Source organism: Sceloporus occidentalis, unplaced genomic scaffold, assembly GCF_023333645.1.
Source record: "Sceloporus occidentalis isolate IW3139 unplaced genomic scaffold, rSceOcc1.0.p SCAF_1, whole genome shotgun sequence".
Lineage (NCBI taxonomy): Eukaryota > Metazoa > Chordata > Lepidosauria > Squamata > Phrynosomatidae > Sceloporus > Sceloporus occidentalis.
The window spans coordinates 102,262,383-102,287,974 of NW_028316981.1; the positions used below are offsets into that span (position 1 = coordinate 102,262,383).

At 40.2% G+C, this 25,592-nt stretch overlaps 1 protein-coding gene across 7 annotated transcripts in view; it reads left to right on the top strand.

Moving 5' to 3' along the window:
* Positions 1 to 1,286: 1,286 nt before the first annotated feature.
* The window catches only part of ARHGAP26 (Rho GTPase activating protein 26), a 345,307-nt gene continuing 321,001 nt past the window's right edge, over positions 1,287 to 25,592 (top strand). For 6 of the 7 annotated variants that reach the window (XM_089531147.1, XM_089531141.1, XM_089531150.1 and 3 more), the window contains exon 1: positions 1,287 to 1,472. In XM_089531147.1, coding sequence (XP_089387273.1) covers positions 1,319 to 1,472 — 154 coding nt within the window. In that variant the 5' untranslated portion in view covers positions 1,287 to 1,318. Of the gene's footprint in view, positions 1,473 to 4,913; positions 4,930 to 25,592 lie in introns of those variants that run through there. The other variant, XM_089531153.1, reaches the window with a different exon arrangement.

The window sequence follows — 25,592 nt, forward strand, 5'->3', positions numbered from 1 at the left end:
TCAGGGGGGAAAGATTTGGCTTCCTCATTTAGCGAAGACGTGTGTGTTGTGTGTCGTGTGCTTGTGTAGCAACAGGTTGACGAGAAATGCCCTTGAGCAACCCTTCCTTCCTTCCTTCCTTCCTGAGGTTGCGGCCCCTTTAAGAAGGCGGGAAAGGAGGAGGGCGACGGTTAGAGGCTACTTGACAGTACTCTGACCACGCCCCCTCTCGCTCTCTGTCCGCTCGCTCATCCCCCTCCACCCCAGGCTCTGTCATCGCGGGGCATCGTCCGTCCATCCACCCTTCTCCTCCTCGGCCCGCCAGCAGGAGGCGACGCGCTGATTGGCTCCGGCTGGTGCAAGGGGCGGAGTCGAACCTTCCAGCGGAGGGAAAAAAACCACATCACCAGCAGCAGCAGCAGCAGCTTGCCCTCTCTCCCTGCCTCCCTTTTTCTCCCGGGGACGTTCCACTGGGCAGCAATGCAATGCTCTCCCGCGTGCCAATAGGGAAGCGGAGTGTCCCGGGAGTGGCCGCGCGCCACTGAAGCACCAGCAGCACAAGCCGCAGCACAAGCGGCGCGCGCCTCCTCCTCCTCCTCCTCCTCCTCCTCCTCCTCCACTCTTGCACCGCTGCTGCTATTTCCTCCTCCTCCTCCTCCTGCTGTTGCTGCTAGAGGCCGCCCTTCTTCCAAGGTTCCTCCTCCGGCAAGCGCAGCGCTGACCATAAGGGACGAAGCCAAAGGGGTCCTCCTCGGCGTGCCTCCTCAGGTCCTGGCCATGAGCAAAGCAGGCGCTTGGGCTACTCCAGCCCCCTTCCCTTCCTCCTCCTCTTCCTGCTGCTGCAAGAGGCTCCTGCCTTTTCTCCTCGTCTGAGACGGGGACACGGTGCGAATCCTGAGCCTCATTCACAACCACCAGCAGCAGCAGCAGCAACGTCGTTCTTTTCTCTACGAAATTATTTCTCCTTCTTTTAAATAGCCCTGCTACAATTAGTGCTGCCTAGCACCACCACCTCCGTTATTATTATTATTTTCCTCCCCATTTTTAATTTTTTAATTGAATTTTAATTCTTTTTTTTTTAAGAGAGCTCCTCCTGTCAGTGGTGTCATGTTTGCTGAACTTTGGTGGTTTGCGGGCTTTGTTTTTTAAAAGGCCTTTGGGGAGATCCCCTTGTGCAGGTGATTTGGGGAGTGTGTGTGTGTGTGTGTGTGTGTATATATATATATATATATATATATATATTACTCTGATATAGCCAATATATCATTCATATATATATATATATATATTTGGGGCCCCCAAAGGCTTTGTTTTGGAGGGTCTGTGTCTCTGGGGAGCCATGGGCCTCCCTGCCTTGGAGTTCAGCGACTGCTGCCTGGACAGCCCTCAGTTCCGAGAGAGGCTGAAGTCCCACGAAGCAGAGCTGGACAAGACCAACAAGTTCATCAAGGAGCTCCTGAAAGACGGAAAGTCCCTCATCGCAGCCCTCAAGAGTGAGTGAGAAGCTTTGAGAGGGTTGGGGTTTGCATCTGAAATGGAGACCTGGGTTCGAGTCTCGTTCAGGAACCCTTAGGAGGAGCCTTGCAAGCTCAGCTGTCAGGGGCGGGAAGCCTTGCACACTCACCTGCGTTCGGGATGGATGGAGGGAGTCCAACTTGGGGGTCCCAATACTGGGGTGCAAACGCATTGACTACAATAACAGTAGTTAATAGTTAACAGTAGTTAACTACAGTAACAATAGGTTCATAGAGAGATTTTGTAGAGTAGCACCTTTGGGTCTAACTGGGAGAAAGAATTTGGCAGCATGAGCTTGCCTAGACTTGGGTCTCCTTCCTGAGACGACAGGCAGAGATGGGTGCAAATACCTTCAGTTTTTATCACACGAAGGAAGTCGGGAGTTTATCCTGTGCATATCCTGGGAAGATGGTGTAATCGCGTGTCACGATTTCACACGACGCAGTGCAAAACCTGCCATTAAAGCAGTCACAAAGAATCATTAATGGGATTTCAGCTACAATGCATATCCGACACATTTTTATTTGCGCAGTTGCATGTGATAATCATTCATGTAATTACCATTTTTCGTTTTATTTGTGGGATGCTTTAAATGCGCTTGAAACTCTCTTTAATGCTGAAATTAGCCCCAGTGTGATAAACTCCTTAGAGAGATCACCTTTGGGACTCACTGGAAGAAAGAAGTTGGCAGCATGAGCTTTCCTAGACTTCAGTCTTCTTCCTCAGATGACAGGCAGGGATGGGTGCAAACATTCAGTATTTGGAGAAAATGTGGCAGTTAATGCCAGGCTACCAACTCAGTGAGAGAGTTTTGCATTGTGTAGTTCATGTCTTGTAGTGCTATGTCTTGTCACAGCTCCACGGAGGGTTGTGAGAGCTGGGCAGTTAAATAAATAAATAAACGCCCATAGAAAGAAAATCAACTCCTCTGAGATGAGGGGCTGGAGAAGAGTGCTGAGGGTACCATGGATGGTCAAAAAGACAAACAAATGGGTCCTAGAGCTGATCAAGCCTGAAATTTCCCTAGAAGCCATGATGGTCAAACTGAGGCTGTCGTACTTTGGCCACATCATGAGGAAAAATGAATGGTAAGAAAAGGCAATGATGCTAAGAAAGGTGGAAGGCAGTAGAACGAGAGGAAGGTCACATGCCATTTGGTTAGACTCAGCCAGGGAGATCATGGGCCTGAATTTGCAGGACCTGAGCAGAGAGATTGAGGACAAGGAGGTCTTGGAGATCTCAGGGTCGCCATGAGCTGAAGTTGACTTGAGAGCAGTTAACAACAACAGCAAACACTTTTGACATTGTCTGTGCAAAAGAGATTATAGCATAAGCTTTTGTAGATTTCTTATGCTACAACTGTTTTTGCACAGCCAGTCTCAAAGCTGATACAAGATCCCTTTACACACTGATATTTCAGACCAATGTGGCTATGTGTCTGAATAGTTCGTTCCTCTGTGTCTTTTGGCAGTGGAGGTGCACAGGTGTTCAGACTAGATAATGACACCAAGAATATAATGCCGTTTAAAAAAAAGAAAAAAAGAAAACACAAAACCAAACTAGCTGTATATTATCAGGTTTTGCACTCTGGGTGTGTCGTTTAAAAACACATTGGCCATTGTTGGTTGTCTGTCTCTTTAGCATTAGTGGCTCAGTAACCTTTTGTGAAAGTGAAAGACCTCTTCAACATGAGCCGAACGGTTTAAGACAGAGGCAGGCAGCTTGTTGCATTCCAGTTTTAGGTGAAGTTGGGCCTGAACTCTCCACATCCTTCACTATTACCTATGGCTGATGGGAGTTGCAGTACAACATCTGACAGGCCTCAAGTTGTACACCTCTGGCTTATAGGTGGAATCATTAATTTAAAACAATTATATTTGTCACTGTCTAAGTTGCCTCTACAGTTTGAAATTCTTCTGTTACAGGATATTGTTGAGGACTGGAGAAAAGAGTACCAAGAAAAGACATTTCATGAGTTCCTTGGAAGTTCCCCTGAAATCATTCATTTAAGAACACTTGTTTCTTTGGGTTGGTTTTGCCTTGGTGACCAAAGATAGGAACTTGAACAGTAGAAGGGCAAAGTTAAATACTAGTAGTTTGCTTTTGATAGATTATTACTTGAGGAGTCTAATGAGTTGTGCCATGTGGTGCCATCTGTAAGAATGTATATTTCGTATTTAGTATAAGTGTGAATGAATAGCATAACATAAGTATAAGTTTTTGGCATAAAATGGTACTTCTCCATGGTCCCCAAGCAGATGGAAATAGCTTAACTTCTAAAGCCTGCTGACCCTTCTCTTTAACAGTCTGAAAGAATTTGAATTCTTGATTGTGAAAGGCAAGTTACATCCATGTCTGCTAAAAACCAGTACTCATTGTAAAGCTGACAGATACTGTGTGTGACTGATAGCCAGTGGTTTTGTTTGCTTCTCTATGTTAGTGAGCCAAAGGCAAATAATTGTCATTCCTATGATGTGCTCTTTGAGAGAATTAATTGTATTATACAAGCCTGGGAGGGGGGTCTTGTCTGTCTCATCAGTGATGTTTGTACTCATTTGTCACTGATGATAATGCACAGCAGCCTTGGGAAAGGCTTTGAGTAAAAAAAAGAAGGCATGTCTACCTGTCATAATTGTCTAGAAGGCCAAGTGATGGATGAAACAGTTATCATGTGGGCAAAGGCCTAATCCTGTAGAACAATCGTGTGTAAAATTGGAAAGGCACACTTAAGTCCATTGAAATCAAGACAATTTTGACTCTTTAGGAGATTCAGCTGTTTGGTAGCCAACAAGATCCCATCATCTTAGAGCTGGGAAGAGTTAGGGTCCAAACAGACAGGCCAAAATAAAGCTGCTTCGGGTCGCTTTGGAAGTATGCTAGTTAAATGACACATGCATCTTAAGAGGTCAGAAGTGTTCCAGTCCTTGGGACTGGAGTGCCAAGCTTAGGATGCATACAGCATTTAAACAGCATACCTCCAAAGTGATCTGAAGCAGCTTTATTTTGGCTTGTCTGTTCAGGCCCTTAGTTTGGGTATGAAGTCTATTCTCAAAAGAAACTGGCTGCTTAGTATAATTTACTTTAGGCCACAGTCTTATATTCACTGTGTGTATGTCTCATTGAACTCATTTGGGTTTACTTCTGACACATATAGGATTGGACTGTGAGCCATGTTTATTCCTTTGTTTTGAACTGTCTTCACACAGTTCACACTCTCATGCATCTTATCCTTTGATCTTTGGACACTTGTATATGAGTAGTTAATGAGTGAAACTTCTCTATTCAGGACAGAAGTCCAATGTGACTTGGAAGTCCTGCTGTGCCTCCACTACCATGTGTCGTGCTGGTTTTCCTTGCAGATGCTCTCTCTCTTACATGGCTACATTCACGAAGAGTTCTGTGTGACTTTGGCTTTCCTGTTTTCCTGTCTCCTCAGTGAGTCTTCTGTTCTGTCATTTTTTGAGACTAGCATTGAATCATTGCATGTGACCCCAGGGGTCATCTAGTCCAGATCTCACCCAGTCCACAAATTCAAAGCTAAAATATCCCTGAGATGGTCATCTAGCTTCTGTTTACAAAGCTCCAACAAGGGAGACTCCACTACCTTCTGAGGTAGTCTGTCCCACTATTAAACAGCTCTCAATGTTTGCTTTTACATTTTTTATTTTTATAGTTTTTTGAGGGTTTTTCAGGCTATGTGGCCATGTTCTAGAAGAGTTTCTTCCTGACGTTTCGCCAGCCACAGATGCTGGCGAAACGTCAGGAAGAAACTCTTCTAGAACATGGCCACATAGCCCGAAAAACCCTCAAAAAACTATGGATGCCAGCCGTGGAAGCCTTCTACTTCACATTTTTTATTTTGTTTCTTTACTGTATGGAGTCAAAGGCATTCATGGTCGACATCCATAGTTTTTTGTGGAGTTTTCGGGCTATGTGGCCATGTTCTAGAGGAGTTTCTTCCTGATGTTTCACCAGCATCTGTGCCTGGCATTTTCAGATGCTGGCGAAACGTCAGGAAGAAACTCTTCTAGAACATGGCCACATAGCCCGAAAAACCCTCAAAAAACTATGGATGCCAGCCATGGAAGCCTTCAACTTCACATTTTTTATTTTGTTTCTTTACTGTATGGAGTCAAAGGCATTCATGGTCGACATCCATAGTTTTTTGTGGAGTTTTTGGGCTATGTGGCCATGTTCTAGAGGAGTTTCTTCCTGATGTTTCACCAGCATCTGTGCCTGGCATTTTCAGATGCTGGCGAAACGACAGGAAGAAACTCTTCTAGAATATGGCCACATAGCCCGAAAACCCCACAAAAAACTTTACAGTATGTGTATAAGCTGTCGGAAAACAAGATGTACATGACAGTTTTGAAAAACACAACTTTTCTTTGCTACCTGTATAGTTTAACTCTTGGATTCTGGACTATCATATATGTCATGCTGAAGTTTTGTATGTTACACTCTTGTATATTGGACTAGCTGTATAATCTGGTGAGTATACTCATCACTGCAAATACATGTAGATTGAGGACTGGATTGGCTATTATAGTATTATGTTACAAGAACAAAGCATTTCCCCTTAAAAAAAAGTTGGGAAGCTTTCACTTTCATTTTAGGTTAAGCAGAGTTCAGTGTAGTAAGTAGAAACAGCTCAAATCCGAACAGGTGAACCTGACATGTACTGTATTCACTAATAATAGTTAAGATTAAGCACAGGTTGGGATGATATATTAAAGCATGATTAATCAAAATGCAGAAAATCCTACTTTGGAGAGGATAAGTGGACAGTGCATGAGTTTGAGGAGAGGCTAGGTTTATATCCAAATGCTCCCAGTATGCTGAATTTTCCTTGCTAAAAAGATATTACAGCAAACCAATTTATGGGATGATTATAGTACTGGTATATTTACATAATTGTGAAAACTATTATAATAAGTATATACAGCAAAACAGTGTGATGTAGTGGTCTGAATTTTGGACTAGAATTATGGGGTATCAGGGTTCAAAATTCTGTTCAACCATGGAAATGCATTGGGTGACTTTGGGTAAGTCCCACTCTCTCTCCCTCTCTCAGCCTCAGAGGAGAGCAGTGGCAACCTTCTGAATAAACCTTGTCAAGAAAACACTAGGATAGGGTTACCATAAATTGGGTCAACATGAAGAAATACAACAGTAAACATAAATATAGTAGGTGGCTTATGAGATGGTCCTTCACAACTTTACAAACTGCTGTTTCTGCTGCCAGTTCAGTGATTCAGAGCAAGACAGATCATTCAGGAGTTCCCAATGAATCTCTTAGTCCATCATCAGTAAGTAGGGATTCTACCTGGCTATATCAGAGGGAGAGGAAGAAGTTATGCAAGCCCTTTCTAGATTTGTTAGCTCATTTCATGCAGTGGCCATGGCACATACATTCGTTTATTCTCTTCCCTCCATGTCTCATCTTGTACACTTCTGTGAAAATCATAAGGAAAGGCATATCCCTTCTAAACAAGAGTTTTCTTGGGAAAATTTGTTCAGAAGGGTTTTGCTGTATGTTGGAAACAACCCGAAGGCACACAACAGCAACATGAAAATTATAAGTCAGTATTAAAATGATCAGTTACCCCTGCGTATATTGGAAGGAAGGTGTAAAGAGATAATGTCTTGAATGTGGCAGAAATAGTTGTTTTGTGTAAGAGTGAAGTACATTTTGGCATCTAGAGGTAGTGAGAATGTGACACAGGAAAGATTCTAAGGCTGTAAGAGATAGCTTTTACTTTCTACAAATGTTTTTATAGCTCAGAAGTTCTCCCGTACTGTCAGTCTGTGCTTCCTTGAATGCAGAAAGTGGAAAGGCCTTGAATTTCATGTTTACCTCTGCCTCCTTCTAGCTGATTTTTTGGTAGAGGTTCCTTTGGGACAAAACCTTGTGTTGACAGATATCAAGATGCTGCCACGTGACATGATGTTGCATTCCTACTTTACACAGCAGCTTAGGAGCTTTGCATGCCTCCACTTATTTTTGGCTCTGCTCACATATGTTGGGTTGCTCACCCCAAAATGAAGGCAGCTGGCTTAACTATTCAGGGCTACATATATTGAGACTGCAGTTGCAGAACTGCTTGAGAAGTGTCCAGCTTTAGCTGTGAAGTTTCATTTATGATTCTTCCTCCCACTTTCAGGTCACAATTTCCATGTGTGTGGTGCCTTATCTGAAACCACCCCACGGAGGTCCTGATTGTGCCTCTTTAGAATTTTCCTTTGAACTTGTCCTTTTATTTCTTGAACAAAGTATCCATAGTTCTGCCAGATTTTGACTAGCTATAATGAAAGCTTTTATGTTTTTTTTTTTACATATGAAAGATTGATCTGGAATTAGCCTCTTATTGTGGAATAGACTATCTGCAGTGCATTCTCTCTTAGAAAATATAAAGGAGCATAAAAACAGTAACATTTGAAATAATCTAGACCTTGTGAAGTTCTTAAAGCAGAGGTGGACAAATTTTGGGGGATGGGGACCAATTTCTCCCTGACTGCCAATGGGCTGGGACATTCCTACAGCATCCCAGAATACCTTTTGTTCTTGTCAGAACCTTCTCAAAATTGTGAAAGAAGTTTTGAGAAGGACCATAAGGATGCATTTTCACATATAGGTGTGGGGGAAGAAGGGGTCTGCATTTTTCCATTTTTGCAAAATGACCAGATAACCACATTGGATATTAAAAAAATACCATAGTTGAAGAAATTGGGGGGTGTTCAGTGCTTAAAGTGGCATGTGGGCTGCGTTTTCCCTGTCCCTGATTTAAAGTGTGTTTATTGACACAAATTACAAGGGTCTGCAACTAGAATCTGGCTATATAATTGAAATTGTTTGCTTTTACTGCTGTGAGCCGCCTTGATCGAAGGAAGGGCGGCATACAAATAAAATTTATTATTATTATTATATAAATACCATCTTAAAAGGTTGGTTTGTGCAAAGGAAGGAGTTAATGTTGTTATGTTAAACAAATGGGAATGTCCTCCTGTCTCTAAATATCCCACTAGACCCCTGTGCCACCCAAATTCAGGAGAGAAAAAGGCAGAAAGAGGAAGGCAGGAGTAAGGGGAAGTGAAAGTGTGCTGTGTGTTGAGGGTGAGGAGAAGTTAAAGAGCTCTATGCATTCAGACTAGACATAATTAAATGTCGTGTTAGCATCATGTCTGTTGTATACTATTTGTTCTTTGACTACAATTTCTGGAATTTCCCCCACTTAGTGTTTATTGTGTGTTGGCATCACAGCTTTATAGAATTGAATCTGTGTATGTGAGAGGCACTTAATTATCATGTGTGCTCTCAAGAGTCATGGCTTTCAACACATGATCTCCAGCTTTGCTGGTATAGACTCCTAAATTAAGCTAAGGTGAAAGATTGAAGGCTTAATCAAGAATTATATTAATTCACAACATTGTTGTAATATTAATCGATTATATTAATTCACACCATTGTATATAATTTGTAAGTTTTCTTCCTTTGACTGAGTCATATCACTTGCCCTCATACCTTTGTCCATGATAGAAACAGGGTGATCACACTGCAGGCAATTTAACTACTAACACTTGCTGTGATAGTGGCAGGATACAAATTTTAATGGACTTGACTTTTATGAATGATTTAAGCAGGGTGAAGAAAAAAACAGCAAATAGGATTTTACTGTTTTTAGTGCTCAGACGCTTGACTCAGAGTATGAAAAGCAAATGCATATGTATATGAGGAAAAGATTTCCCTGTGGTTAGATTGGTCACTTACTTTATCTGTGATTGTTAGGTGTGTGTAAACAAAACAAAAATGTACATTTCATTGGGCAGTGACTGCTTTTCTCTACCCCAAAAGAAAAGAAGGAAGACCTGTGCAATTATACAGTGTGCGCAACTATAGTTGAGGAACAAATTAATGAAAGCTGAAAGCACGTAAGAAATAATTTTGCTAAGACAGTGGTTGTTCAGCGTGAATAAGGATTCCCCCCTCTCCCCCCAAAATAATCCCTTCTTGTGGCTGTATTTTGGTTGAAGGCAGTTCTTGATCAAATAATCTCTTGTATATCTAATTAGGAGAGAGAATGTTTTTTAAAGATTTGATGAAGTAATCTGTCTGAGAGGTGTTTGTTCTGATTTATTAAGCTGTGATGTGTCAGAATAAGGAGCAATCTTTGAATAGAAGGACATGTCATGTGGCAACATTTTTGCATTCTTCTTGTCTCCATTTATCACTTCCTTGATACTCTGAGTGGTCTGTTCTTTGTCAACACATGCCCTTCTCTTCTTTTGCTCATAATGGCATGTGTGAATTATTCAGAACATTTTGCAAATGCTAAGTTTCAAGTGAGACAGAAAGATGAAATGTGAATAGTGTGTGTAGAAGATTAATGAATGTCACAGAGAACAGCAGAGAAAAGTCCTAAAAATGGTCACGGTGAGTTGATGGGAATCAAGGACCACATTGAAAATGTGTGGAGAGCTGGTGTGAAAGAGATGCTGTCTCATGTATACACATTACATTTTTTTCTGCAGCCTTGCAAATAAACTTTCAAGAATTACTAGTCCACAAACATTACTAGCTTGCTTTGCCCATTAATGGCAGTCTAAATAGTTTGTGGTACCTCAACAACTTGAAAGATACAAATGACTGTCTCTCTTCTAGTTTACAAGAGCTTCTTCGGTTGCTACGTTAGAGGCAATTTTTGCTTGCTGTGGCGGATTGTGTGTTTGCAGACATGTTTTTCTGTAGTGTCATCTGTACAATTTGACACTTGAAATGGTGAGTGACTTTTACTTTGATTTGAAGCACTGTCGGCAAGGCTTATCCCTTTTTGTTCTTTGAGGAATGAATCACTCCTGTAGATTCTGGAAACTGATTCTTTTGTATAGGCAGCAATGACACCTTCCTGTACCTAGAACACATTTGTCTTACACAGTTATGGTGGTATTATTCCACTTCAACTGCTATGGCTCCATCCTATGTCATTCTGGGTTTGTAGTTTGGTCTAGTACTCTGGCTGAAAATTCTGAATACCCCTACTAAACCGGTAATCCCAGGAACACAAGGGACAGTTAAAGTGGAATATAGCATGATCACTGTGTTGTGTGAAAGGGCTCCTGGTCTGGATAGGTGGAGTGGCCAAAGCTCTAGCACTGCTAACACACACATAAGGAAGTCAAAGTATCACAAAGGTAAAAAACAGCACTACACTTTGTAACAATGAAACTGTAGATATTTTTTTTAAAACATTTCACCTGGAGTGTTAAGTGCTTCATAAATATTGAATTGTAGTAATATGTTTTAGCTAAACTATTCCTTTGGCTTAAAATAAATTGTGTGGGGATGCAGTTAAGCTTATTTAAACTATGAGCCCATAGCTTAAGTTAGTGCTGTTGACTCACAAATTGTTACTTTGGGATAACTGGTCTAATGAAGGAGTGGATCAGTACCAGTACCTGCAAGTTTGCTGTGTAAGTTTTTGAAAAATTTAGTCTTCAACTCAGGATCATTGTTCTTGAAAGAAAGGGAAGTTTCTGATTTCTCAGAAAAATGAGAGTCATGCTGTAAACAAGCAATTAGCCAATGATTCATTTGCAGACCTGCTAACATTGCATGAATAGCCATATTGACCATTAAACAAAATTACATTTACACAATGGTGATTCCTTTATTGGGCCAGCTAGAAGGCACAAAATAACATTATTCTAGCTTTTGAAGCTGGCTTTGTATCTAGCAAAGTTGATAAAATCATCATGCCTGGGGAACACATTTTGAGCCATCTTTGCCTGTTGAGGAAGGAAATGAATTTCGAAAGCAACATGATGTTTTTGCACCTTCTGGGTGGCTTAATAAAAGTATCACTGATGTGATTTGGGATTTGGTAAACCTGCTATGTCTCTGCAACAGTGTGAATTGGATCACTCAAGGTTAAGTTCTAAATATACTTTCCAGGGGACAAGATAATTAGATACACTGGGTCTTACTTTTGTTTAGGTGTATATATTGTGCATCATATAGACTGCGGTTATTATCAGTGGAAAAGAACTTTGTCTAAAATAGTGACTAATTCAGAGTCACAGAGGATGGTTCTCCACTTAAATCAGTAAATTTTGGGGCATCTGGATTTATTTTTGAATGCATCATTTTTTTTTACTCTTTGGAATGAGTATATTTAAAAATTTATTACAAATTGTCTGCCTGATTAACGGATTAAATAAGTTAATATACCTATGATTCTGATAAGCGAAATCAATCACCAGTCCCCCAAGCCTTTAAAAACAACATTAGAATTGATATCAAAACAGGGGTTATTAATGAAAATGTGTAGATGACATAGCACAGTGAACAACAGAAACTATGAATATCTAAAACCCACCATATTGAAGCCACTGTGCCAAAGTTGAGGTTAAGAGGTTAAAGTAGATTACTCAAAGAAGTCTGGGAAAACAAGGAGATCTTTGCCTGGTTCCACAAAGATGTTAAAGTAGATGCGTCCTCACACTCTTCCCCTTGGGGGTGAGGGTGCTGATGAAAAATCTCACAACTCCCCATATTTCAAGATTGTGTGACCAATACACTAGTTTGCGCAAACACCTTTTGATTAATATGTTATTTTTATACATATATACAGAAACACAATCTGGCTGCAGTTGACTTTTTATTAAAATTGGGCACCTCAAGATGTGTTGAGACACAATTTCTTGTTGAGGATGAGAAAATTTCCAATTATGCTTTACATGTGTGTGCTTCCGGGTCTTGAATAACGGAATATTTTAATATTTCTTCAACATTTATTTTCGTGTTTACCTATAGTACCACAGGCCTTCGGCACTGTGGCAGTGCAGGAAATAAGTATGTGCTTATGTGGAAGGCCTGCTTTTCTTGTGAGACACCACGAAAAACACACAGCCCACCAGCCATCTGTTGCAGTACAGGTTGAGTCTCCCTTATCTGGAATTCCAAAATCTTAAAATTTCCAAAAACCAAAACTTTTTTTTATGGGTGGTTGCGATAGTGACACTTTTGCATTCTGATGGTTCACTGTACACAAACTTTGTATTATGCCAAAATTAAAATTATTGTAAAAAATTACCTTCAGGCTAAGTGTATGAGGTGTAAATGAAATGAATTTTGTGTTTAGACTTGGGCCCCATCTCCAAGATTATGTAAGTACAGTGGGCCTTTGTTATCCATTGGGGGCTGGTTCCAGAACTGCCCATGGATAACAAAATCATGGAGGCTCAGCTCTCATTCAGTACAGTGGAGTAGTAAAATGGTGTTCTTATATAAAATGGTGAAATCAAGGTTTGCTTTTTGGAATGTGTATATTTTAAAAATATTTGTAAGCTGTGGATGCCTGAATCCATGGATAAAAACTCCATGGAGATGAGTATATGAAAATACAGGTATTCCAGAATCCCTCCCCAACCCGAAACCCAAAACATCTCTGTTCTCAAGCATTTTGGATAAGGGAGATTCAACCTGTACACCCTGGACTCAAGTCTTTTGATTTTTGCTGTCTACCTAGGATTATGCAGCAGAAGGAGTTTGCTGAACACCAGAGAGTTTACAGTGCATGTTAGGTGGACCAACTTGAACTTCCTGGGTCAAAAGTTGGTCAAAAGACTCCTATATGTTACAAATGAGAGTGAAGAATTTCAGTTATGTCTTCCAACCTGATTATTTGCTAGGTGCCATAGGAGTGTTTGTCTGCCTATCTGCCTGACTTCCTCAGTGCCTTCACCAGCATAGATAGAAGAAGTGAGCTGAAAGGGAGAGGAAGGCAGTGAGGCAGGACTTGTAAACTAAACCATTTGAGAACCTCATATGGCTTGTGCTAGCTTCCCCATGTTCTACTCACTATTACATTGTCCAGTCACTAGATTCTAGTGTAATTTCTGCAGCCTTTTCTATTGGTGGAGTGGAAGCTCCATGTGCAGTTGTTGGGCTGTTGCTGATCAGAGCTCGACAGGTATGTAGGGTTTGATGCCATAATGACTGGTCACTAGTATGACCATGACCATCTCATTCTAAATAGCATGATTTCACTATTGGTACTCATTTAGTCAGTGGCAGTACCACATTCCCATGGAAACAAATGACTTGAATTTAATTTTTTTTTTACTCTGCTAAGACCGAAGGCAGGGGTAGGCAACCTGCGGCCCACGGGCCGGATGCGGCCCAGCAAGGCCTTGGGACCGGCCCCAGCCCGGTCCTGCCGCCGATTGCCGCCGGAGCATTTGGCCTGTTGCGTGAGGGCATGGGGCCTTTGGCCTATCAGGAGGAGGCGGGCAAGGGGGGCAAGCGGCGGGCAAGGGGGGCAATTGTCTATAGAAGCCTCTGAAACATGCATTTATATTAACATTTTTTAAAAAATCAGCAAATTTTTTAGCGTGCCCTCCATTTTTTTAATAAAAAGTGTCCTCCATTTGAAATTTTTGTCCTACATTTGTCCCGGTTTATTTATTTATTTAATTTTTTTTTTAAAAAAATCATTTAATTATTTATTTTTTGGCTTCAGCCCCCCAGTTGTCTGAGGGACAGCAACCCGGCCCCTGGCTCAAAAAGGTTGCCTATCCCTGACCTAAGGTAACCCATTACCAGTAAGCTAGCCAATTGTCCAGCAATACTGACATTGGAAAGGGATTTAAAAGCTTTAGTGAAACCTCTTTGGAGAGTTTATCTATACGTATGCCTTCAGTTGAATCAGTATTTTGTGTCTTGTGCATGTATCTTCTGTGCCTTTTGTGCTTGCATGTATCTGAGATGCCCTTGTGAGGTAGATTAGGTTGTCATAATAACTGATCCAAGTTTCACTAAGTGAACCTCATGGCTTCGTTTGGATTTGACAGGGTCAAAGTCTAGTTCTTCATATTGTTACAGTGATCTGGTGTAGTGACTCAGAAAGCTAGTAAGAACTTTCTTGTCAAACCCCACAGCTTATGAGAGAAAGCTGAGTTTGAGTGGTCAGGGAAGGGATGATTGGGAAGCAGAGCAGATTTGGCTGAAGAGAGCTGAAGCAGAGAGGATATAGAAAGTCTAGGAGGAAGCTGGGAGCCAAGTGAAGGACTCAAACAGCAAAGCTAGCTGGGACCAGGGTTGGAAATAGGAGACCCTTCTCCTGTTGACAGTCAGCTATTTATATGGCCACTTTTTCAGACATGTTTCTCCCTCCTATTATTGGTAGGAACATGCACAACATGAGGTGAAAACCGTGTGGTCCTCCAGATAGTGTTGACCAGCTGTTCCCAGATGCCTGTGACTATATTGGCTAGGACTGCTGGGAGCCACATTGTGGAGGGCCACATTATTCCTACACAAATAAATAGATAGATATGATCAGGAAGATGGGATGTAGTGTACCCTCTGTCCCATTGAACATCCTACTAATCTGGAATTTTCAGTATTAGAAATGGGAAGAAGCTGTTAACACTACCCAGGGATGGAAAGCATGACATGTTAGATTTCTTGCTTCTCAGTTTAGCTGAGTAATAAGAAGCTTCACATAATGTACTCTGAAAGTGTCATGGCCCCTGCCACTGGATATGGGTAATTATAAGAGGTTGCTTTCCTTTGCAATCATTGTATGTGTTACAACTTGGGAGGATCTGCAGCTATCTTTTACATCTGGTTCTCATACTTGCCTTTAAACCTTATGCCATTCTTAGGCAGGAAATTCTGTGGGCTGGATGCATTCTCTGTGGTGCACTGCAGTGTTTCTTGGTTGTCACTTTGCACCCACTTAATTTACTGAGCCCTGCTTTCTGGTGGGCCACAAGTAAAGATCTGGGTTCCCTTTGGTGTGGAATGCAGCTGTGGAAATCCAGTTTTGTAACAATACACCTGAGATTAAAGGGTGTTTAGCAGTTAATAAAAACTAATAAATGTTAGGGTTGCAGAATTTTAAGTTCCTTTATTTAATAACATGAGGAAACTTTTGCATTATTTCTTGTGAATCTAATTCATGGTTATATACAGTTTTTTTTCTTTGATGTCTAATGTATAGTGTCCTGATTGAGTAATAGTACCACTCTATTCTGCTTTGGTTGAATCTCACCTGGAATACTGTGTTCAGTTCTGGGCATTACAATTCAAGAAGGATATTGACAAGTTGGAGTGTATTCAGAGGTGGGTGACAGAAATGATGAAAGAACTAGAATCCATGCCCTGTGAGAAGCAGCTTAAGAGGCTGGGTGTGTTTAGCCTGGAGAACAAAAGATTAAGAGGTGACATGATAGCCATGTTTCAGTATATGAAAGGATGTCATATTGAAGAAGGAGTAAGCTTGTTTTCTGCCCGTCCAGAGTAGCATGGAGCAATGGATTCAAATGATAGGCAAAGAGATTCCACATCAACATTAGGAAGAACTTCCTGACAGTAAGAGCTGTTTGACAGTGGAACACACTCCCCTGGAGTGTGGTGGAGTCTCTTTCTTTGGATATTTTAAAACAGAAGCTGGATGGCCATCTGTTGGGAGTGCTTTGATTGTGTATTCTTCCATGGCAGGGGGTTGCACTCGATGGCCCTTGTGTTGTGATTTCTTCAAGCTCTATGATTTCTTTTTTTAAAAAATAATCTTTATGATTTCTGTGAGTCCATAAAATATACAAGCAATGAAGTGTCCTGTGATATCAACGAATTTGTTGTGAACACTAGAATCTAGTCTTTCTTTGAACAGAGAAATGACAACTAAACTTGCAGCCACAGTCATTAAAATGCTTGCAGATTTCAAGTGACGTATCTTGTCCATTTATTGTAGTGCACACCAGCAATAGATGTATAACTTGTATTATTATTATTATTATTATTATCATTTTTAATAAATTTTATTAGCTCAACTTTAAAACAATATACAAGACATATATTCAACATACAGAAACATACAAAACAAACAGAAAGATACAAAACACTTAACATATCATAAGAGGTATCCTAGAAAGATAACCTAACTTTCCCACCATTTCTGCCTCTATAAGGATCTCTATACATCAAATTTAAAGTAAACAAACATACAATCAAATAAAATCTGAACTTCCTTTTCTTGAGTTTCTTTCTTATATAAAATCACTAATATGCATATACTTTCTTGACATTTTCCTTCATAAACATGATGGTTCCATCATCTCTCAGTTTAGTAACATTATCATTATAAATTTATCATTAAACTTATTAATAAAGTGCTGTAGGTTTACACAGCACTGTACATAAAATAGAATAAAATAAAATGGACCTACCAGTGGCGTACATTATATAAAATGGAATATGAAACACAATTTAAAGACTCTGTTGTTGTTTTTGACTTTATATCTAGTGTCAAATAACAGTTTTGTGTCCTGTATTTCAACTGAATATCCTTTCACTTTCTTTTTATCTTCTAGGAACATGTGCCTGGTGGGAGGAAAAAATAGGGAGTGACAGGAATGAATGGGGTCTGGAGTGTGTATGTGTATTTGGGGAAAGGGGCGAAACTGGATCATACAATGGGTACTCAAGCACTTAAATGTGCATTTGTAAGTTCATGTGTATGATTCCACTTTAACTGCCATGGCTGCATCCTATAAAATCTTGGGATTTGCAGTTTAGGGAGAGGTACTTAGAATTTTGTGCCAGAGATCTCATGGAGTGGTTCTGACCAAACCACAAACTTCAGGATTCCGAAGGATGCAGCCATAGAATGCGTTATACCTATTTAGTGTGACGGGTCCCCATGCAGTACTTTATCAGTAATGTATCAGGTATTTGGAGCTAGAATACAGAAGCAGGGTAGTTTTGGTTTTGACAGTTTAATATCCATCTCTGTTGAACAAGACAGTGATAGATGGCTTTGATGTACATTGGCCATGGGCCACATAAGTACATACAACATGATACTGAGAGGTTAAAAAAAGAGTCCTGCTGGTAATTTGTGTTTGTTCTGCTTTTCAACAAAAAAAAAAATTGCTTTATTTTTTTACTGTTAAAGTATCTTTTTCAGCTGGAGGGAAGAGATGCCACATTTTAAAAAATAAAATAAACAAAAACTACCCAAAACTAAAAATCTTGGCCTGATAACCAGCTTTTGCCAAAGAAGTGGCTGCCTTCTGTTTGGGGCTACAACTCCTGTCAGCCCTGACTAGAGTAGGTGATAGCCATTAATGGTGGATGATACAGTAGAAAACATCAGGAGGACAATGCATGGGGAAGGTTTCCTTTTTCCATTCTGATACTCTGGTTCCAGGAACGATTTTTCTCTGCTATCCAAAATAAATAAATAAATAAATAAATAAATAAATAAATAAATAAATAAATAAAGTTGTAGGGCTGTCTTCACTGTGGCATTTCCTCACTAGGACACAAATAGGGACTAATCTGGCTTTTTAACCAATCCATTTAGCACATAATAATTCAGGCCTTAGAATCAATTGTTAGCACTGTAAGTAAAGCCTAATGATCAGAACTGAAATCCAGTACGGTTTTGCTATCTGGATGTTAGTACCAAAGTACAGGCTGTGCTAATGCATTTAGTAGGCCAAGTAACAAAGGCACAAAAATCTCTGAAAGCTTTTAATAATAAAGGTTTTTTTTCATAAGTCAAATGTGTGTGTGAGTGTTTTAAAAAACAATACTGGGAATAATAGCAGGGAGTAGGGGATGGGGTAATGGTGTTAGAGTCATGTTGTCTACATTTCATTTTCATCTGATAGCAGCCACTGGTGAGGAACAGGCAAAATAACTGTTAAATACCAGAAGAGGGACCATTTACTAACTAAATTGAGCTGTCCCCAGGATGTCTGGAGATCACATTCCAAAGTGACAAATTTGCTAACGAACTCTCATTTGAGGGCTTCACATTTGGAGTCTTTGTCTGATACTTCTTGTTTTTGTTGGAAACGGATGATACCAAAACCTTCCACACAATAGCCTGTACATCTGAAGGAGATGGTGGTGAGGAAGGTAACAGTAGATTATAGTGGGCAAGATGATCTGATTGCATACAAGGGCAACTCTAATTGACTCCCTTTTCCTTTTATCCCTTTCCATAAACATCATATGGCATATCCACAATATTTTCATTCATATTCCTAGCCTTTTGTATGGATTAATTAGTACAAACACTTGCAAGCAGCCCCTGGGAAACCATTTTTGATGTCTTTCAGTTTTCTCAATTCCTTGGTTGCGTAGGCTTGACTGGAAGTAGGTTGCACAGTCTTTCCAGACATCCATTTTTGTTGAATAACAGAACTTCCCTCCTACGCTTTCAAGTTTAACAGAGATGTTTAAATTCTGCCTTCAGGGGATTTGGAGATCCTGCAGGTTTCTGTACAGTAGTCAATATATACATCATGGGGTTATTCAAACCCTGCTGTGGTAGGGCAGGTCAAGTGTTAGGTCATATGATGATCTGCCAATATAAATGTACCTTTCTTCTGGGATTGGTTATTAACTAATCAAAAAAGCCTGTAATCATCCTGTTAACAGCCTGTAATTGTAACTCTGCTTCCTTTCTAGCCCTAAATGTAAGAAAAAATAACTAGATCTAGTCTCTCTAGGGAAAAGTATTGTTAGAAGGGGGAAAGAATTACTTCATCTTTGGCAGTCCCAGCATGGGGAGCTTTTGTGGTTTTTTAAAAAAACAGTAACAACTTTGAATTGATGGCAATGGAAATTTAGTGGCATTAGACTAGAGAACAATAAAAGGGAGTGAGAAATTGGAAAACACAGTAAAATATTTACTCTTCCTATCTAAGACAGTTTTCTGGTCATCTTGGGACTTTACCACATGAACTGTGGGCTCGCCTCGGTCATGTCACAATGGCCTTATTCAGATGAACAGGTAGGGTATTTTCTTATCACACCTCTCTTCAGTAGCATAATGGGGCCATCAGTGGTTCTTGTTTCTTCCTCATTCTTCCTTAACCCTGCCTTCCTGCTCTGTGCCCTACCCTGCATGTCTTTCTTTCTTTTCTTTTTTTTAAAAGAAATGTTTTTAACACAATTCCAGTGGTATGGAAATGGGATATAGGGGGGAAAGGAAGAGAAAGAATGAAAGAGAAAGAAAGAAAATAAAGTGAAAAAATTGAGAAAAAAAGAAGGAAAACAGGCTGCTTGGGAATAGCAAAGAGGGGGAGGAGGCGGACAGGGGGAAAAAGTCACACATTCCACTCAGAATTAGGGATAGGCAATGGCAGACCTCCACTGAACAAATTTTGCCAGAAAAAAACCACGATAAGTTTCCAAACGTCGGAAATGAAGGCACACAACAAAGCAACTTGAGGCAGCAAGGACTTTGTTAGTACAGACCCTTTCATAGAAGGGTGCAGCCCCTGAGCACCTAATCTCTACTAGCCAATTTCAGAGCTGGTGTCTGATAGCATGAAGTTGTCATGCTTGCCTAGTGAAGATGCAAGGCTTCTTAGGGCTGTATCATGTTGCATCTTTAGGAGTACAAAAATATGTGTGTTTTCAGTACATATACCATGCAGAAATACTTGTTCACAAATTATGACTGACTTCAGGATAGCATGCCTGAGTTTGCCTTGTGTGGAATGCTCTCTCATTCCAAGTCTGCTTGAATTTTGCAGTTCTTTCTTTCCTCTCACTGCAGGGGTGTTCTTCAGGCATGGCTGTCTTTGGACTGAGCTGGGTTGCCAGAACTTCTGTTTCTAGAGGAGTTAGGAGCCATCTGCCAAGGAAATGGTGATCTCTGCCGCTATGGGGTGAAGCAGTGATCTCCCCCCTCTCATTACTGTTTTATCATGGATGAAGTATGAAAAATATAATCTTGGAACTGCCTTTCCCCATCAAGCACAGGAGATGGGCTCCTGTGGGAGGAAGGTTCCTGGCTGTGAACAAGATGGAGTTGAGTCAGTCCATTGTGTGCCAATTGAAACCCCACGCACAGAACATCATGAGTCAGGCCTTTTAAAAATCAGGACATTTAATATGAAACTTGTGGACTTTTTAAAACCTTGATTTCACTTAAGATATATTTAATGTAGTGAGCTTTTTGGGGGGTCAACCTGCAAAGTTTAAAAGTACCTTTAGATTATTAGTGACAACAGAAATTGTTGATGTTTTATCAATGAAGTCACTATTGTCCTGTACTAATGAGATTTGTAATAAATCCTTTGGTTCTGAAAAATGATTGTTTTCCTTCTGTTTTTTATTACTGTGGTGAATGCGAAGTACACCAGAGTAAAGAAAAAACACCCACACATGGCCGAGGGGTATAACTTTAATAAGAATCAAATCTGTTTTTCATGCATATCATTTCGGTGGCAAAGCTGGCAAGAAGTGTTAATCTTAGTTCAGATTTATGGCTCAAACACAGAAAAAAGTATTGTATATGCTTTGACCTTCTAAATAGGGCCAGAAATATTGGTCAGTGGACATTTTGCCCCTTCAACATAAGTATCTTGTTATGGCAAGAGTACTGTATCTGTCAGCTGTCTTCAGCACTTTAAGTGCATTATAAACTTGAAAGGATAGGTACTCCTGGGTAATACCTATTTTTCAATAAATTTGGACTGACAACATGTACTTTAATACTTTCGTGGGGTTTAGCAGACTTCGTACCAAAGATTCCCATCCTACCTATAGGAAAGTGAAGAGGAACCTTTGCTCCAGCTCTTACAAGCTGAGAGTCTAATAGGGAATGGAAATCTGATCTGTAAGTCTGGCTTCAAAAAATAAATAAATAAAAAAAAATCCAGCCGTAATTCAGTATACTGTACTTAATTTTCTGTGCCACATCACTGTTCCAAAATACTTTTCCAAAGCTCAGGCTGCCAAACCAACTCTGTGATTCTGCAGTGCCTGAGATATTTGGCGAGAGGAAGGGTAATTGTTCACTGCTTTCTGCAATACGCTAACTGGCAGGGAGTCCTGGTTCCTTTGGCTGCATCTAGAACGTGGAATTAGGGAAAGTGACAGACATGACAAACCTGTATGCTCTGGCTCCTCTCCCTGATTCTTTCATACAAGTTTCCAAATGTTCCTTTTTGCCCAGTGTATTTTCTTGGACAGCGTTTCTTTTGTGGATGTTGGCTCTGATGCTGTTTTGGCTTTGACCTTCAAGTTTTTTTGAGCAGGGATAGCAAGAATATCCAAAAGTATTTGAAAAATGGTTGAAAAATGGCTTTCTCAAGTGTCATGGATGATGGTGTGGGAGAATTCTTGCAGTATAGGACCAGTTCTGCATGAAAAATGCACATAAGCTTTCTTGCATGGAAAAATAACATTTCTGTTCAAAATACTGTTTTCTGTGCCGGAAACTTATGCTGTGTCAGAAATGTTGGATTTTTAGTAGTAAATGCAGTATGCTATACAAAAACAAAAAAGCCCTATCCACATGCTTTTTTTTTTTAAATAGATCAAGTTCTGAACTGTGAATAATCTTTGAAACTGCACAGTTTTCAATGACTTTAAGCAGTGAAGAAGAAAATGGTAAAATTCTTTGTTCTTGCCTGCAAGAACAACATTGATGAAGAGTACACCCCTGCATGTGGTTTGCTGAAGGAAATGCATTAATGTCTGTAGTCTTCAGGATGGTCACCTATGCTGTGGGAATATTTTCTGGAGCTTTAGCCATGCTGATCTAATGTAGCAAAACTGAAAAAGACAATTTGAAATAATGTATCATGCAACTGATGGAATGTACTTTGGTCCACAAAAGAAATTGCCCTTTAAGGTAACACATGGCCTTGTGGTGGCTTAATGGGAACTTCGTGCTTCACAGGCAGTGTGCTGTAGAGGAGCAACAACCATGTTAGAGGGTTTCTGCCTCCAAGATGGGCTTATGGGTTTGCTGGAGACATCTGGTTGCATGCAGGATGCTGGACTAGATAGGTCTGAACTAACTGGGCTCTTGTTTTGAGAAGGGGATTATTTCACCATTCTGTTGATGACTTTGCCCCATTGGCCATCAACCTAGTGTGCAAAAAATAAAATAAAATAAAAATAAAAATAAAAATAAATAAATCTTATCCTACAGATCCTTTTGTAGACATAGCTATCATGACATCAACCATCCTGCCTGTCTCTGATCTGAGGACACCAAAGAGAGTCTCCCTGGCAGAAATATAGGGTCTGAGTTATAGCCAAATCCTGGATTTTTTCTTTAAGACAATTATATATCTGGGTAGAAATGAAATAACTATATCTTCACTTAGAATGGTTTCCATTCTAAGCATAGCTTCTGAAAGGTGTGTTGATTAGACTGCCTGGGATGTGTCTACCTAACTGCATGTGTGGCAGGCTTCAGTCATATGCCTCTTGCTTGAGGAGGGAGTGCACCCATTGACTAAGAACTTCTGTTATTGATGGAGAATCTTTGCTGACTCAGCAAGCTTTGCAGATCAAACTTTAAAATAACAAGTCTGTCTGAATCTAAAATATCAATTTAGCTGATATATCTACAAATCTCAGTCCCAAAAAAGTAATGCACAGGTTGCTTGTGGCATATCCTTGGGGATAGATAATCATGCTTTTGAGTTATTAGTAGCAATAGTTTATTCATTTCTGTTGTTTACCTGGGATTATTTAGCTGGTTTAAGTTTATTTTAAATGAAAGTTCCTAGTGTGCATTTGTAACTGAATTGAAATACAACTGAATGTTTGTTTATTCTTGCTCCTGGTTAAGTGCATAAACCAGGACAAGTGCTTGACTCCAGCACCTTAGGCACTAATGCCTAAAACAAGCACTTTCACTGTGCAAATGGTCTTAGGTTGTGTATTCCAACAGCATCAGAATTGAAGTGGTATAGGTTTTATTTTACTAGTGTGGATCCAGTTTTAGATGGCAGATCTGTTTCTGACATCATATAAAGCAATGTGAAGAGTGTAGGAGAAAGCACAGCTTGTGTCTCTTTAAAATAAAATAATTTAGTGTCTCTTCTCCCCTAACAAAAAAGCTGTTAAGGGGTAACCTTTCCAGTAGTTAGAAAAGGTAGCAGAGCCAAACTTGTTTCTACAGTCTTGGGTGTGACTTCCTGGCACTCCTTGCATGTTCTATCAAGCCAAACAGTGAAATAGGCTTAAGGTTTGTTGACCTTACAGTGAACCTAAATATTCCTTCATCTATGTATGAAGCCAAACGAGGTGGTCAGGACACTGGGAAAACCAACTCTGAGTGTTCCTTTCCTAAGAAAACCCCATGAAATTCAAGAAATTATCCAACAGGTAATTTGAAGCCTGTGCACACACGTATATTATAATGACAGAAAGAATTTTGACTTCTAGTCAATAAGTGAAATATGCTACATGTTCTTAAATATTTCTCACATAAGTAACTCCCTGCTAGAAGAAAACTGGAACAAATGTTGTCTTATATGCCCCTCTCCGTATTTTCCTCATTTTTACATATAAAAATCTCTGAGACTTTAAAATGTGGCTTGCTGCCTCTAGTCTAAAATAATACAGTTTGTTCTGTTACTGTATTACAGGGGTGGGCAACTGCACATAGGTGGTGGTGGTGGGTGAATTTGCATCTCTAAGCCCCTCCATGGTCTGCATCCCTCACCCATTTTGCCTTTAGAATAGGTGAGGAGATTGGGTGGGATTTCAGGCAATTTTTCACCCAAAAACCATTCTGAAAAATGTTCAAAGAAATTCTGGGGGCAGTTCAGGGGCCTACATATTTGGGGTCCATGGGCTGCATATGGGCCAAGACCATAATTTCCCTACCCTTACTACAGTATATCAGATGGCAAGTGAGAGAAGAAACATTTTTGCATTCTGCTGGATGTAAAAATATTCCTGTAAGTAGAAGTTCAGTAAAGCAGGAGATGGAAGGGGTACAACTTTTTCTCTCTGTGTTAATTTGCTTTAGCAATGAGGGTGTGTGTGTATATGTGTGTGTGAGTAATATTGGAAGATGCTGTGTTGGACTGTGACTCTGGAGACTTTGGTTTGATTCCTTACTTGGCCATGAAACCCACTAAGTGACCTTGGGAAAGTCATATAATCTCAGCCTCAGCAGATGACAAATCTATGACAGATTCAGGATTTTAGGCTCACCATAAACTGGAAATGATTTGAAGGCACATAACAACAACAACAAACAATAAGGCAAGTTTCCAAGGATGGTCTATTCAAGGATTCTATTTCCTTATGCAGGCTGATTTTTCTCATTTGCTCTGGTGGTTTGTTTTGTTCATTTCAGTACTTCAACAGCAAACTGGGTGGATAAGCCAAAGCCCTTAGCTAGTACAAGAGCCAATTCATGTCCTGCCCATGGTGCTTTCCACCTTTTTATCTTGTTATGGTTGACACACTTCTTTGGTTCCTTTTGTTTTTTTCAGTAATTTTTTCTTGCCTGTTAATTGCATCAAATAACAAGCCAATTATATATGCAGCATGATGAATAGGATTAATGTGACCTATTGGAGGCGGGAGGAAGAGACTGGAGGGTTGGGGGAGGGGGAAAGAAGTCGTACCAAAATCTGTACAGCATGCTCACTCCAGCACTTCTTCTAATGACTCATCTGTCCCTTTTATCCACCACGTCTGAGCAAGCTGTTGCAAGGGAAGCTGTTACCAGCAAAACAGCTAGTAAGATTTTGCTTCTTTGCTTGCTTTCTTGGCTGGTGTGTTCCTTTGATGTGACAAATGGTTAAAACATAATCCCTGAAACCTTAGCATATGTTTCCTGTGGAATTTCATGAGGAAGACAGGGGTTTGCTCTTGTGGATTAAATCATATATAGCATCAATTTGGTTATCAGCTAATAATTCATGGAGGGTTCCTCCACTGCTTTTGCCCAAGAAAAGTAATGTGGGTGGAAAATTAAGCCTTTAGGCCATGATATGAGATGCTCTTTGCTAAATGGGTGGGTAAAACAGTGTTAAGCACAGTGCTGAGCAGTGTATAGGACTGCAGTGCATGAGGAAGAGTAGAGAATGGATGAAGGCAACAGGTCTGGGGAATGGTGTGAGCTGTAGATTCAGCTTCTTTTCCTTAATCACAATTGAAGGCACATAGCCTTTGATGGATGTTATGGCATTAGTCAAGCTACATCAAAGAGTTTATAGAATAACTATATGCTTATTTTTAATCATCTTTACAAGTGTAAAGGAAGTCCTGGCCTCTTATTTCAGTATGAAGGAACAGAAATGACTATGTC